General features: G+C 40.3%; 1 protein-coding gene and 1 pseudogene across 1 annotated transcript in view; one reads left to right on the top strand and one right to left on the bottom strand.

Annotated features, from left to right (window-relative positions):
* TBCA (tubulin folding cofactor A) overlaps nucleotides 1-12041 on the bottom strand; it is a 72952-nt gene extending 60911 nt beyond the window's left edge. The window contains exon 1 of the mRNA XM_081826694.1: nucleotides 11867-12041. Within this exon, the coding sequence (XP_081682820.1) occupies nucleotides 11867-11919 (53 nt within the window). The 5' untranslated portion in view covers nucleotides 11920-12041. The remainder of the gene's footprint in view (nucleotides 1-11866) is intronic.
* Nucleotides 4752-5067, top strand: LOC102745777 (large ribosomal subunit protein eL37-like; annotated as a pseudogene).
* Nucleotides 12042-15355: the final 3314 nt, after the last annotated feature.

The raw sequence follows: 15355 nt of genomic DNA, 5'->3' as shown, positions 1-15355 counted from the left end.
TGTTGCCATTAATTGATTTCTCCATTCTAGCCATTGTCTTCACAATTGCTAGCCTGAATTCCATCTCTGACATCTTGGTTATGTCTGCATCCATTTGTAAATCTGCAGCATAAGTTATAATCTCTGAGTCTTTTCTGTTTTGGGGGCTCCTCCTCCTAGTCATTCTGTTGATGGGTATTTGAGGGAATGTATAGAGTCCAAATTATTGACCAGAACCCAAGCAAGATGCACCTGTTTTCTTGGGACCTTAGGGTTGCTGGCCTCGTTTTCCCAGCCTGTCTTCTGCGGGATGGGCCTGCCGCGCTGTTACTCAGACAACCCTGTTTGGGCGGAGTTTCCCTGCGCCCCTGTGGTGGAGGATGGGCTCAGTGGGAATCAGTCTTTGGGGCTTTTGTTCTCTGGCGCCTCTCCCTGGCAGCTTTCCGCGTCTCTTCTGTGAGTCAGAGCAGAAGAGACCGTTTCCAACTCTCTGCCTCCAAGCAGAGAGATCGCAGTCTGTTCTTCAGTGAGCTCTCCAGGCCACACCATCTCCATTTCTGTCCGTGCTGCTATAAACTGCAGCGGCCTGGGTTGTGCACCCCTCCGCAGCACTCCCAGTCCTGCCTCCAGGTCGGGGCACGTCTCTGCCCTTTGTGCTTCTAAAACTGCCAGCCGCTCCCAGTTCATGCACACGCGACCCCGCCGCTCAGGATTTCCGCCCCAGGGGCTGCCCTAAAGTCCTTTCCCTGCTGCTACCGGTCTGTGAGTCTGCGCCCCGTCCCCAGCGTGTGAGGCTGTCGCTCACCAGCGGTGTAGGATCCCCACGGCCAGGCACCCTCCCGCTGCCGTTTATCCTCCGATATCTGCCCACGGAATCATGGCTCCCCGCTTCGTACCTCAAAACCAACCGCCTGCGGTATTCTGTCTGTAGAGATCCAGATCTTCTTACACCTCAGGCTGGTTTCGTGGGTGCTCAAGAGTGCTCTGGTAGATATCCAGCTCAATTCCGGGGACCAGCTGAAATAGGGTCCCCTACTCCTCCACCATCTTTCCCATATATTTCTTTTTATAAATCACACTATCACAGGACCCCAAGGAGCTTTTATTTATATGAATTATATCAATGCTTATTGTATTAATTAAAATTAAGAAATTTTTAAAAAGTTTTGAAAATTAAAAAATTACATGTATTTAATTCACTTAACAAATGTTTTACATTTTTGCAAATTTTTAAAATGTCTGTACTAATAGAAGCATCTAGATTTTCATATTTTCTGCATTCAATCTATTGCACTATCACGTACCATATAGCCTTTGGAAAACTCCACTATAAAACTGTGAGCAAATTAAAGTGAAAAAGGCAAATAATGTCTCAGTATTACTATGAAAATAACTTCTACCTTGCAGACACACTGAAAGTGTCTCAGAGACCCCAAGGGACTTCTAGACCATACTTTGAAAACCACTAGTCTAGTGAATTCAACAGATAATGTATTTTTAGTACTATCTTACCAAAAACTACAAAGTTCTTTGAGAACACAGACAGGGAAACACTAACTTTGGAGAAAGCCAGGGAAACTTCTACAGAGGTGGTGTCATCTGATCTGAGACTCAAGCCCAAATCCTTACAAACTAGACCCCATAAGAACTGTACCCTCTCCCTCCTACTTCTTGGTGTGTCTCCTACCCCTCTCCTCTTCTATCTCACTTGGTTGCTGTTCCTCAAACTAGCCACCCTGGCTCTGTTTGTCAAGCCTTTGTATTTACTGTTTCTTCAGTATGAAAAGCTCCTCCCTCGTATTATCCCATCGTTGTTCTTGCCACACCTGATCATCCTGAAGGTTAAAGGAGAGCTGTGTCTCCACACAACTATAATCCACTCAGGGCCCACTCCTTGAGAAATTCTGCCTTACACTAACCGTTATATATGTGCACTAGCAGCCATAATTAACAAATTACATGGTAGCATTATTTGTAAAAGTGAAAAATGAGTGGAAAAGCAACCTAAATATCCATCAAGCCTAGAATGAAAAAAAAACACTAGTGCATTCACATAAGAGAATGAATTAGAGCTACATGTTCCAACATGAAGTCTCAAAAACAGTAACATTACGCACAAAAAACCTAAATGTCCATAAACACAAGAATGAAAAAAAAAACACTAGTACGTTCACACAAAAGAATGAATTAGAGCTACATGTTTCAACATGAGTCTCAAAAACAGTAATATTAAGATGCATGAAAATTAATAAAAAGTTTCATAGGTATGAATATTTATGAATTTATGAATAGTTACACTATTTACAATGTAAAATTTCTTAATTAATTTATATTTTGATAGGTAACACATGATTTAAAATTATAAAAATTTCCTCCCATTCTTGTCCTCCCTCCAGTTATACAGCTTTCCTTCCAGGAGACAACCAATATGACTAGTTTCCTGGGTATCCTTCCAGATATGTTTTGTTATACAATGTTAAGTTCACAGGACATATTATAATATGGTTTATGTATCTCCAGTATAAATTAGAAGTTTAAAATATGCATGGAAATGATGAAGTCAAATTAAGAATAAAAATTACAGGCAAAAAGGGAGAGGAACTGACTCAGAAAGGGCACTTCAAATGTACCTATAGTGTTTCATTTCGGGTTTATTGGGTTTTCTCTGCATTTTTTTTTTATACATAAAATAATTACTGCTCGGGGCCCTGGGTGGCTCAACTGGTTAGGAGTCTGCCTTCAGCTCAGGTCATGATCCCAGCGTCCTGGGATCAAGCCCAGCATCAGGCTCCCTACTCAGTGGGGAGCCTGCTTCACCCTTTCCCTCTGCTGCTCCTCCTGCTTGTGCTCTCTGTCAAATAAATGAGTGAAATCTTTAAAAAAAAAAGAAAGAAAAACAAGGCAGGTTTTTAAAAATAATAATTTTTCTGCATAAAAGAAAACAAGTAAAGAGGATCAGATTTGAGAAGGTAATCAGTTTGGTGTCAGATGGCGTGAAATCAGATGGAGTGAAAACAGATTTAGTGAAAACTAAAATAAGGGCATTCATTCAATACTTTAAAATGAGTCTAAAGTTCAGGATAAAGCTAGAGATCAGGGATTTACATAAAGTGATACCTGAAGTTCTAAGAATAAATATCCCAATAGATGTACACTGCATAACTTAACAGCACAGATTTCTTAAGGACCGAGCCAAAACTTTGCTATTTTAGTTTCTCTGGAATACCACCTACTGTTCATAATAAGATTTCAATTTACCTATAACACTACTATTTTTCTTAGATTTAAAAAAAAAAAAAAACCCTGGGGCACCTGGGTGGCTCAGTTGGTTGGGCGACTGCCTTCAGCTCAGGTCATGATCCTGGAGTCCTGGGATCGAGTCCCGCATCAGGCTCCTGGCTCAGCGGGGAGCCTGCTTCTCCCTCTGACCCTCTCCCCTCTCATGCTGTTTCTCTCTCTCTCTCTCAAATAAATAAAATCTTAAAAAAAAAAAAAAAAACCCTGCAGTGCGTGAGCCTATTTTTGTAAGTAACTTAACAATGGACAGTAACACACATACCCATACACCTACCTCTATTAAATTACAATCAAAGGGAGACAGTGTTCTGGTTAGTTCTAGGTAAACTACAAAACATTTCTTGATCGAACTTTAATAATTAAAAATTTTTCTACAGTAGTCTCCAACATAGCTTAAAAATGCTGTAAAGTTAACTTTTAAACAAATCCTTGATATAAATTATTTTCTTATCTTGTTTCTCTAATAAAAGTACTATCTTGACAAGTCTTTGAAGGCTGAGATTATTAGAGCTAGTTCTGTTGCTCCTGAAGTTTAAAGAGAGTATTCATCAACTTTCTCCATCTCTCACTGTTATAAAGCAACTTCTTTTTCCAGATTCTTGAGCTGTTCCCGGGCATATAATTGACCTCTTCTCTAGTTCCCTCCATTCTGTAACTCGACTGACAAGTATGTATTAAATGTCTACTTTGTAAAAAGCAGTGTGTTAGACACCACCCCTCTGGTCCCTAAAAAGGTGACAAAAACTGCATGGCCTTAAGAAAATCTTTGTATATCTTGACATAATGCAGAATCCTTAGAACTTAACATTCTAGGCTTGGGAGATCAAAATTACAATGCTATACCAGTAATCTAAGTGGAAATACATTTCAGTAGATTTATAGGTCTTCAAAAATTTCATAGAGTACAGATGTTTTTCAGGCAATGGATGCCATATTAAAAGCATGCCATCTAGTACTGCTCAGAACCTGAGGGTCATTCAGTTAAAAAGTACATGCCTACTTGTTCTGATAACCTTTATAGACAAACTGTGAGTTAGAACGCATGTATATACATAAGACTCCCTAAGATACTTCTTTAGCACAAGTTAAAGGATCTCAATGACAACAATAAACAGGGAACTCAGTTAAAAACCAAAGATAAAAACCTTGGGGTGCCTGGGTGGTGCAGTCACTTACGCCTCGGGCTCTTAATTTCAGCTCAGGTTATGATCTCAGAGTCGTGAGATTAAGCCCTGCATCAGGCTCTGTGTTCAATGCGGAGTGGGCTTGGGTTTCTTTCTCCCTCTCCCTCAGCCCCTCCCCACTGTGCGAGCTCTCCACGCTCTCTCACTCTCTTTCTCTCAAATAAATCCTTAAAAAAAAAAACCCAAAAAGATAAAAACCAAAGATAAAGATAAAGGAGGGTTTGGAAATAACTATAATCTAGCATTAGAATTGTAAGAATGTTGCTCTTTGGTCTCAGCCAGAGAAAAGAGATGAGGAAGGGGACTTCATCATTTGGAAAGTATAGCAGTAAGATACACACGTTGTGCCCCTACTGTGGCTCTAAGGTCTACTGCCTTCAGAAGTCCACCTGTGGCAAATGTGGCTATCTTGCCAAGCAGAAGAGAAAGTATAACTGGAGCACCAAGGCTAAGAGACGAAATACCACTGGGACCAGTTGAATGAAGCACCTAAAAATTGTATACCACAGATTCAGGCACAGATTCATGAAGGAACAACACCTAAACCCAAGAGGGCAGCTGCTGCAGCATCCAGTTCATCTTAAGGATTTCAACGACTGATTAATCACAAAATAAATATTTTGGTTTTAAAAAAAAGAAAGAAAAGTAAGAATGTCTTTTGACAATTGTAGTGAATCATTTATACATTTTAGAATAACAGCTCTCAAAAACTCCCTTGACTACTCTTCCCTACAATAAACTTTACAGAAATGCACTAAGAGTGAAACTGGCTTTGTTACTGGCTTTGTTATATTGTGTTAATAATATTGATACAGTATTTTTTAAACTGTTAAAAAGACAACGTCACTGATATAAAGAGATTTTTAGAGTAAGTAGGGCATCACTGCCTCAGCAGCTTATAGAAAGATGGCCATTAAAAAGTCCTATAGATGACTCAAAAACACAAGCTTCATCTTCCTCCCTTCTCTCTCTGCAGCCAATCAGTGAACATAACAAACAACTGAAAAGCAAATTTTTATCACAATTTAAAAGAAAGCAAGTTTCACAGTCTCTCCAGGGGATCAGATCATTCATCTTTATGCCCTATATCCACACTTTATGTAACTACAGAATGGTGATGATGATAATAATGACAGCAGTTAACATAACTAAACATTTACTACCAATCAGGCATTTGGCCAAATGCTTTACATGATTAACTTACTTAATTCTCCCAACAACAGTATGAGAAAGATATTATTAACCCATTTTTCAGCTAAGAAAACTGTGGCTTTTAAAGGTTAACTAACTTGTCTAGGGTCCCATATATAGTATGTATTAAGTGGAGCCTGGGATTCTATTTGTTTAACTCAAACTGCAACAATAAATAGCTATAGTAACTATTATACTGTCTTACTGTAATTGATTCAATGGCTCCCTACTGCTTATTATATTAAAAAATCCTTACAGAATAAGGTTCCATTCATTTATTTGTTCAATGGAAAGACTTTTGTTGAGTATTTATTATGTGCCTTCATTTCTTCACTGGAAAGACTTTTGTTGAGTATTTATTATATGCCAACGCTATACCAAGTGACTCAAAGACGTAGGTTCTGAGTGAAGCTGCTAAATAAATGATCTCTGGATCACTCATATGATTGATGTTTTTTAAAAATCACCTCTAGGGGCCCCTGGGTAGCTCAGTGGGTTAAGCATCCAACTCTTGGTTTGGGCTCGGGTCATGATCTCAGGGTCGTGAGATCCACACTCAGCGTGGAGTCTGCCTGAGACTCTCTCCCTCTACCTCTGTGCTCTCTCTCTAAAATAATTTTTTTTTTTAAAGTCTCTCCTAAAAAAAAAAAAAAAATAACAAAATAGAAATCAGCTCTAGGCAAATAAAATAGCATCATTATAGGCAATGGAACCCTGGAATACATAGATCACACATCCAAGCATTTATATTCTAAGGGTTGTGGACTAGTCATAATTAACAAAATTTTCCGACTTTGCTCTACTATATATTTTCAAAATTCTCTACCAAACAAAAAATGCAATGAAGACACAGAACACATTCACACGTACACACACACACACACACACAGGTCAAAAGATCTTTCACTTCCACATTTAACTTACAGAATAATATAGCTTGTGTTGGGAAAACCATGGTCATGAGTGGCCTTAGCTTTCTCCCTTTCCAGCTTGAAGAGACATCTGGTTGCCAGCTGTGTAGCTCCTAAAAGTCACTGCTTGCCAAGTAGTTGGCAGAAGGTGGTGAAGAGCTGACCACCTGCAATCCATTCTGACACTGCCTTTGACCATCGCTTTAGAGAACTGAATACATTACAGAAATTCCAAAAGGAGTTGGCTAAATTTCAAGGCAGGAAGTTGGCCATTTTGGCTGAACTTACTTTAATTCAAATCAAAGGGGTATGATGTGGGAGAAAAGATAAAAAAGCTACTAAACCTTACAGGAAATTTTCAGGGCTATGTCCTTAACCTCTCCCAGATACTGTCCACCACACTTCTATCCATTTTTACTTTAAATATAAGAAGTATATAAACAACTACAGCTACAGGGGAAAAACTACATCTATGTCTATGCAAACATATGTGTCATTCCTATTTTTCACTTTTATGTCAGTACAATAAATATATTCAGTATACATACACAATGTATGTCAATATAGTGTATTATATACATTACATATGAATATATATTTATTAACATGGAAATTTTACTTAACTTTTATGTTGTTATTATGTCTGCTGTACATAGTATATATATCATACACAGTTGTATATCAGAGGTAAAGGTATACACATATTTGGGAAGATGCCACAGTTTGGGAAAGGTGCTTGCTTAAAAAAAAAAATCAATACAATTTCCCCACTGATTCATGATGTAAAATTCTATAATCAAGGCTTGTAGATTTGTAATTATGGTATGTCAGCTACATTTAAACAAGAGTGTTAAAAGATTGTTAAAGTTAAACTAACACAATTGCAGTGTGAATTGTCCTAGTCTCATTCTAATCTACTGGTGTCACTTTCATTTAATCAGAGGAAAACTATGGGCCAATGTCAGTGCTATTTCCAATGCCCTAACATTCTTTGTTCATGTTGGATTTTAAACCATTACCAATCTAAAATGGTTATAAAAAAGATATATTTAAAAAAGTATTTTTAATCAGTTAATTCACTCACCAGTGGGCTAGTTTAGCAAGTTTTTTTTTTTAAAAGATTTTATTTATTTATTCATGAGAGAGAGAGAGAGAGAGAGAGAGGCAGAGGCAGAGGGAGAAGCAGGCTCCCCGCGGAGCAGGGAGCCCGATGCGGGACTCGATCCCAGGACCCTGGGATCGTGACCTGAGCCGAAGGCAGACACTTAACCGACTGAGCCACCCAGGCATCCCTAGTTTAGCAAGCTTTATTGAAAATAAGTTGGCTTTAAGGTTATTAAATAAACTTTTATGTTAAATGCATAACATTTTGTTTTTGCATAAGTATTCTTGTACTTACCATAAATCTAGTAAAAAAAACTTATTTTATAAACACAAATCTTACTTGGGAATTTATAGCAGACATAGATCATTAAGCTGAAATACCATATCAACATTTAAAACATCGAGCCTCGATTTTCTTCTACTTTAATAAAAGTTATTTTCTAAATCCCTAACAATTTAAATTGATACAGAAAACTACTCTGGCAAGGATTCATATTTACAGGACACAGTTAAGTTTTAATTTAAGTAAGGTACAACATTCAATTCACAGTTGTATTATCAGCAAATAGCCTCCAAATAAATCATGGCACACAAAACAGTGGTATGCTAGCTAGTTACAGCAGAAGTACTAATACAAATCATCCTGGTTTGCCTGAGACTTTCCCAGTGTTAGCACCGAAGAGTCTACGTCTTAGAAACCCCTCAATCCCAGGTAAACTGGGACAACTGATGCCACCAAGATATCAAAAAAAGGGAGGGGGGATTTTCAGTTATGCACTGGAGAAAACGAAAATTGGAGTGATATTTGATAACTCCCTGCTAGGCTGCTACATTAGCTGTGACCCAGTGACAGATACCAGTAGGTCTAGCAAAAGCCTGAAACATGGATCTTGGTGCCAGACCCGAACCCACCAACTAACACTCATTAAATAATGAGTCACATGTGAACAAAGGCTGCTGCTTGAAGAAACTGCTCTGGAAAAACAATCCTGTTACTGGGAAGGGGATATTTAAGGAGCCCTTGAGAGGCTCAGTACCAAGTTAGCCTCATTGCTGTCCAACTCTTATAAGCCATTCTTAGTAACTGGACTCTTTCCTTGTTTCTAGAGTTCTAACCTCTTTCTCAAAACCTATTTCCAGCAATCTGGTTTGTTACCAATCCCTTTGTTACCATATGAGATAACAAAGTTTCTTTAGGTCTAGGGTACTGTAAGGCTTCTGCCTATTTCCTTAGGGCCTAACCTAAAATCCCTGAAACTTGCTTCTACTTTCCTGTCTAATGTGATTTGCCATCACTGGACTGCCTTCACCATTCTGCCAACATGCTGAGACTCACATCTTTCATTCATTGATCTCTCTGTTGCCACATACCATCATCTACTTACTGCCTATTTCCATACTCTTATAACTTTCCCCATCCCTGCTCAGATTTCTTACTAAAACCCACTACAGGGAACTTCTGGATCCCTGAAGTATTCTAGCAGATTGATTAGACACTAAACTCTAAGAATTCACCCTCCCTAGGAAAGCCACCCAAACTGAACTCTAGAACTTATAACTAGAATATAATTCTAATGGCTCTCAACTCCTGGAGAGAAAACCTGAAATAACTGGGAGACAGGAATGATGACTCTAAACGTCTTCTTTCAAATAAAAGTTGTGACTTCTGAAGAGAAATGAGGCTATGGGAAATGAACATCTGGCTAGAAAAAAGAACAGAAATTGGTTTTTAGACCATTGCTTAAGAAACCACTGAACAGAAGCCTGTTCACAAAACCAAGAACATGTCTGAATCATGAAACTAATCAAGAAGTCTTTGAAACTAAATTTGGAGAGGAGAGAAATGCATACCTTTGAAGACCTTTTTATTATGAAAAATTTTAAACACATACAGAGAAGAACATAATGAAGCCCATGATCATTCCACCCTAACAATTATTAATATGTTGCCGCTGTATCTTGCATTATCTACTTTTTTCTTTGCTGAAGTAAAATGTAGAATTTAAAAAATAGGACACTAAGGCAAAAGATGGAATCAGCAAAATAACTTTCTGGCAAAAAATAACAGAAGAGAGACAGGGAACAATATTTATGGATTTAGATGGTTGTCTACCAAGGTAAAATATAAATAATGAACAGTTAAAATAGAAATTTTAGGTTTTTTAAAGAACGTATCTCCTTTTACTACAAATGGGGAAGCTCTACACCAAAATGTCCTTAGAAAAACCATGAAAAAAATCTGTGGTAGACATTTCCAGTAATTTATAAGCAATTTGAGTAAATACATAAATTTTAAGTAAATAGTAAATTATGAAGGGGTTTCACAAAAATGGTAAATTTTTTGTACTGAAGTACAAAGAATCAAAATTAAAGTTTGATAATGCTCTATTGAAATAAATTGAAAACCAAACTTTATTTCCAAGCTATTTCCATATGCGCTTGACAATTTTTGAAAGCCTAAAAACTTAGCTTATTAATTATTTAAATGGGTGTGTTTTCTCTAGAATATGTATTATAATCATATAACTACTGGAACTAATTTTATTAACTAGTGTAGATCATTAGGATGAGAAATGACAAGATCATACAGGTAATTAATGGAAAACTATCATCAGGAGTCATTTCTCATGACTTTTGGCCTAAAGCACTCTCCGTGATACCCTGGTACTTCTGCCAAATAGATCTACTAAAATGACATAAACAAAACCTAGCAAAAGTGAACAACAGAATTCTAGGGTGAGTGACAGTGCAAATTATTTATATTTTCAATTATACATGTCAATTCCCCTATTTCACACATCTTTAAAAATACTCTTTTTTAAAGCATTGCAGCTTAAATAGTTGTAGATCAGAAACTTTGGTTCTTTTCCCTGTTCTGCCATTAACTAGCACGAGTTTAGTTTTTCTACTTTAACTTCATTAAACCTCAGCTTCTCATTTGTAAAACAGGTACATAAACAATACTATTAAGTTAACATTAACTAGTCACTATATTTGCCACATACTGTGTTAAAAAGCACAGCAGGCATTTCTTGCAAGAACTGCATGAGGTGGCTACTAACTCCACTTTACAGATGAGGTAACCGAGGCACGGTGCAATGTAAGGTATTCAGCAACATATAATAAATGGCAGAATCAAGATTTGATTTTTCTCTCACTTGAGAAAAGGCTGTTCACTTAACTACTACTCACAGAATCTTCCTACTGCCGTAACAATAAAGCTTCTAGGAAAGTAGTGCGATCCTCAGAGGCAGTACCTTAGTAAGTGAATTTATTCTTCCCTTTGCCTGTCCTTCCTCCGGTGGAAATATCAACAAAGGGAGGAAAGGTGGAGAGGAAAGGGAGGAAGAAGCCAGACGGCTAGGATTAGACATTTACTTCTACTGCAAAATAGCCTGCTTCTTCTGGGGGCTGTTTATCTTTTCTCCGAGAATGCCTCATCAAAAAGTTTGATGTTCCTGGGTCTGAAGCATAAAAATCTAATAAGTACTGAAGTGTCCAACAGCACTCAGAATTATGGCCAATTACAGGACTGGCCTACCCAGGATAGTTATTTAAACAGCATCCCAGTTTCTGGGGCGAACTTCGGGGAAACTGACGGAGGGGAGAAATAGGCCACAGAAGTTTGGTGAGTGTGCTGCAAGTTCTTAGAGACTGGGAGTCCCGCCTGCCATGTTAGATCACAGGGCCCCAACAAGGCCTCATTTTTGAGGGCCGGGCTCTCGGCGTCCCCGCTAAACTTCAGAACGGGCTTGCGCATCCATCTGAGGGCAGGTAATGGACTGAATCCGCCTCCCACCAATCAAGCTGGGCAGGGAGACCCGCGATGCGCGCACCCCGGAGGTACGACCCCAAACGGCGCCGTCTCCGGCTCCGGGCCGCCGCCCCTCCACCTCCCCGGCCGCCGCTCCCCGGTCTCCTCTACCGCCGGCGCCCGAGGGGCGGGGCCGCGCCGACCCCCGCCGCCCAACGGTTCGGTTCTCTAGGAGAAAGACGGCCGGGGTCGGGGCGGGGGCGGGGGGGGGGGTGTCCCGGCCCGCGGGCTCAGGCACCGACGCGTCCCCGCCGCGTCCCGGCCGCGGAGCCCCAGGTGAGGCCTGGAGTCCGGAGCCCGCTTTGGGCCTGCGCTCCGCCCGGCCTCTCGGACCGCCATAAGGCGAAGGAGAGGAGGCGGCGTGTGCGCTGCTCGCGGCTCCTTACCGCTTCACCACGCCGGTTTTGATCTTGATCTGCCTCACGCGAGGATCGGCCATGACCACTCGGGCGCCGCGGGATGGAAGGGTGGAGAGCTAGGGTAACAGTGGCGGAAGACGGCGCGTAGGAGGTGGTAGTGTCGGCGTAGTCGCCGTGGCCCCGCGCGCATGCGCAGACCCCGGCGCGGCCCTGGTGCCGGGCCACAGCGATGGGCGGGGTCTGAGGCCCGCGGGCCCAGGGCGGGTCACTCCACGCAGCTGCTGTCATCCGCCTCCAGCCACTTTCCCCCTCGTGGAGCCTACCCTCGTCTCGCTCGGACAGCCTTCCTTTTAGTGTTTGAACAGCCTTTCTTTTAGTGTGGACACGAGTTACACTTTTCCCGGTCTCCACAGCCTGGGCGTTGTGGGAAACTTCAGTTATCTTCCCCGGTAGATTGGTTTGGCCATGACATTGCTTTGCGAAATTATCTGCCTAATGGAATGACCTAAAAATTGTATTAAGGATATTTTCGGTGTCATTATCTGGTGTCAAATGGGGCAAAGTAATGTATGTTTAATGAAATAAACTAACATCATGCACTCAGTCAAGAAAATCTCTACCTCGGACCTTTGCAAAACATGTTTGTAGACATGTAACTCAGAGAAGAAATGACTCTAGGACTTATTCAAATAATCCTCACCACTTGCTTATCTTCAATATTCAAGTTACAAAAATGTATGTGGCATACAAAAGCTTGGGCTTCGTGGTCACACAACCCGATTGACTTTGGAGGTTCCACGGTATAATAATTGGACAACACTGGGCACATGGGCCACTTAACCTCACTGCTGAGCTCACTGCCTTGTGTGCAAAATGAAAATAATTCCCACTTTACAGAGTAGATATGAAAATTAAATCTCAGTGCCTGATGCACAGTAGACGCTCCACTTTTTACTCTTATTTTATACTTTCAAGCATTGTGTCTGTTGCATAAAATGAAGTGCACCTCCGGTCAGCCTCTTCCTGATGGAGTCCCCCAAAGGATGCAGGGCAGAGCCTCCTTTGTTTTCTTATTTCTTGGTGTCATCTTTCAAAGACATCTACCTGATTGTCTTTTCCATTCCCTACACTTGATTTCCTCATTCTGGCTGTCATGGTTAACTCTGGAACACTCTTCCACCCCTGCCAGTCCAAGACCCTTAGTTTAAATCCAGGATCAAAACCCACCTTCTGGAGAAAGTCTACCATGACTGACCCCTGCCTATTCAATGCTGCCTGAATGCTTTCGAATCACCCAATATTAAATTTTATTTTTAGTATATTTCTTTTAAAAACTATTGTTTGAAAGTCCTTTAAGACCAGGTTCCATACACAGCAGATGCTAAAATTCAATAAATAATGTCATCCGACTGGCTGGCACACTGAAATACAATTCAAGTGACACAGCAAATTTATGACATACTGGTGGAGGGGAAGGATGGGGTTCCAAAACAAAACAAAAAAACAGCAGAGTCACCAAAGCAAAACGCTACAGTTAGAAATCTAGTAGATCATTAATATAAAGTTACTGGGAGCCCTTTTAAGGCAAAGAAACAACAGCAGCCAAACCCACAGACCGAAAGATTGTGCAGCTAGGGCTCTTGCTACCATCAAGGATCTTCCTTCAGTCAGGCAATAAAAGCCATGTACTCTTCATATTCTTTTTCCTTGATTTCCAGAATTTCAGAGCTAAGTCGTACACTGATTTGGAGGAGTTTCCCTCAGCCTAGGTTTTCTGATGTAAATACCAACTGTCTTTTCCAACCCCCAACTCCATCTCTACCCTTTTGTCCTTTTATTTCTTTATTTTAATGATTTTGTATCATCTGTGACTTTACTGTAAACCAGTAATTACTATAACCCAAAGACAGATGCTGCTGCTGTGTGTACCCAGGCCCATGCCCAGGCCCTCAAGGACAGTGTGTGTTTATCTGTGTCTGTATATGTTATATTGTATACTTGAGGCTATGCGTTAAGATCATGGAGTTTGGCCCCACCCTTAAGGATAGGGAATCAGGTGAAATTGTTCCCAGTGTCAGGAGTTTAGAGTAGTGGTTAAGAGCATGAGCTCTGGCTCTGACTGCCTAAGGTCACATCATAGCTCTGCTTCTTACTAACTGTGTAAAACTGGACAAGTTACTAACCACTCAATGCCACAGTTTTTTCCTCTTTAAAATGTGGGTGATAATAATACCCACCTCACCAGATTGTTATAAAGCTTAAAATAAGTTAACATTTGTAAAGTGCTTAGGACAGTGCTGGTACTTATTAAGCCCCATACAAAGCGTTCATTAAATAAATAAGTAATCTGGAAATGAGGCCCTAAACAGGAAACTAAGAACACAATAGGATGGACATTCATATGAATATAGAAATGTACATGATGGGGCATCTGAATGGCTCAGTCAGTTGGGCATCCAACTCTTGATCTCAGCTCATGTCTTGATCTTGGCATTGTGAATTCAAGTCCCATGTTGGGCTCCAAGCCAGGCTGCTTTAAAATTAAAAAAAGGAAGTAAAAGAAAAGAAATACAAACTATGTAAACTGCATTTCTCACTGTTTGGCATCCTTTTGTTCTGTTATCCTTAAATCTTAATTGAGTTGTTTTTAAATATTCCAGCCTGGGACTTAGGTGAACTATAGGAATGAATCCGTAGGCTACTCTTTAAGGGATACATTTATCAGCATTTGAGATTGAGGGTTGAAGAGATGCCCCCAAACTGGGAGAATCTGTCAGAGCAAGAAGAGGAAAGTGTAGTTATCTCCTCCCTGAGTGGCAATTCTTCCCTTGCTAATCTTGGAGGGTTGTGGTAATATTTTTCACTGCAGATTGCCTCACAAACAACAAGTTGTTTTCCCCATACGCTTACAGAGCTATGAACTCAGTCTTGCCATCTCTCCATGCCATTCTCTCCCAATTGACTCCAAGCTCCTCAAGATTAGAGACCACAATACATTCCTCTTAGTCTCCTCAGCACCAAGGTCAATGCCTAGTTCTTAGGAGATGCATAGTAAGTTTTTTCTGAGTTAAAGAAAAGTCAAATATGGGACTGAGATAGATCTCTAATTTTGACACAAACAAAGGACTGGTCACGTCTTTACCTTCCTGGAACTCTGAGACAAGCTGCATGCACTGAGACTTATACAGGGCTAACATGCAGTTGCTCTGATGCTATACTTCTGTTGAGTAAAACCAGGTGGCCAGCTGGAGAAGACATCGCTGGAGAAATAAATCAAGAAGTACTGTTGGTACAAGTATATTTTTGTGAAACGTCTCTGATAATTACTTCTGGGTGCTGGTAAGACTTGAAATGTTTCCTTCATCATTAAGAATTGCACCCTTTCTGAAGAGATCTAGAAGATCCACTTTCTTCACTGCTACTTGTACATTTTTTCAAATTCTCTTGGCCCTCCCTCTAACTGGAGCCACTTCAGTGGCACCCAGTCCACACTCAGGCTTTGACCAGCATTGCAGG

The sequence above is a fragment of the Leptonychotes weddellii genome, chromosome 7 (assembly GCF_054177405.1).
Source record: "Leptonychotes weddellii isolate Sample4059 chromosome 7, ASM5417740v2, whole genome shotgun sequence".
Classification (NCBI taxonomy): Eukaryota; Metazoa; Chordata; class Mammalia; order Carnivora; family Phocidae; genus Leptonychotes; species Leptonychotes weddellii.
This window is presented reverse-complemented; position numbering and strand designations above follow the sequence as displayed.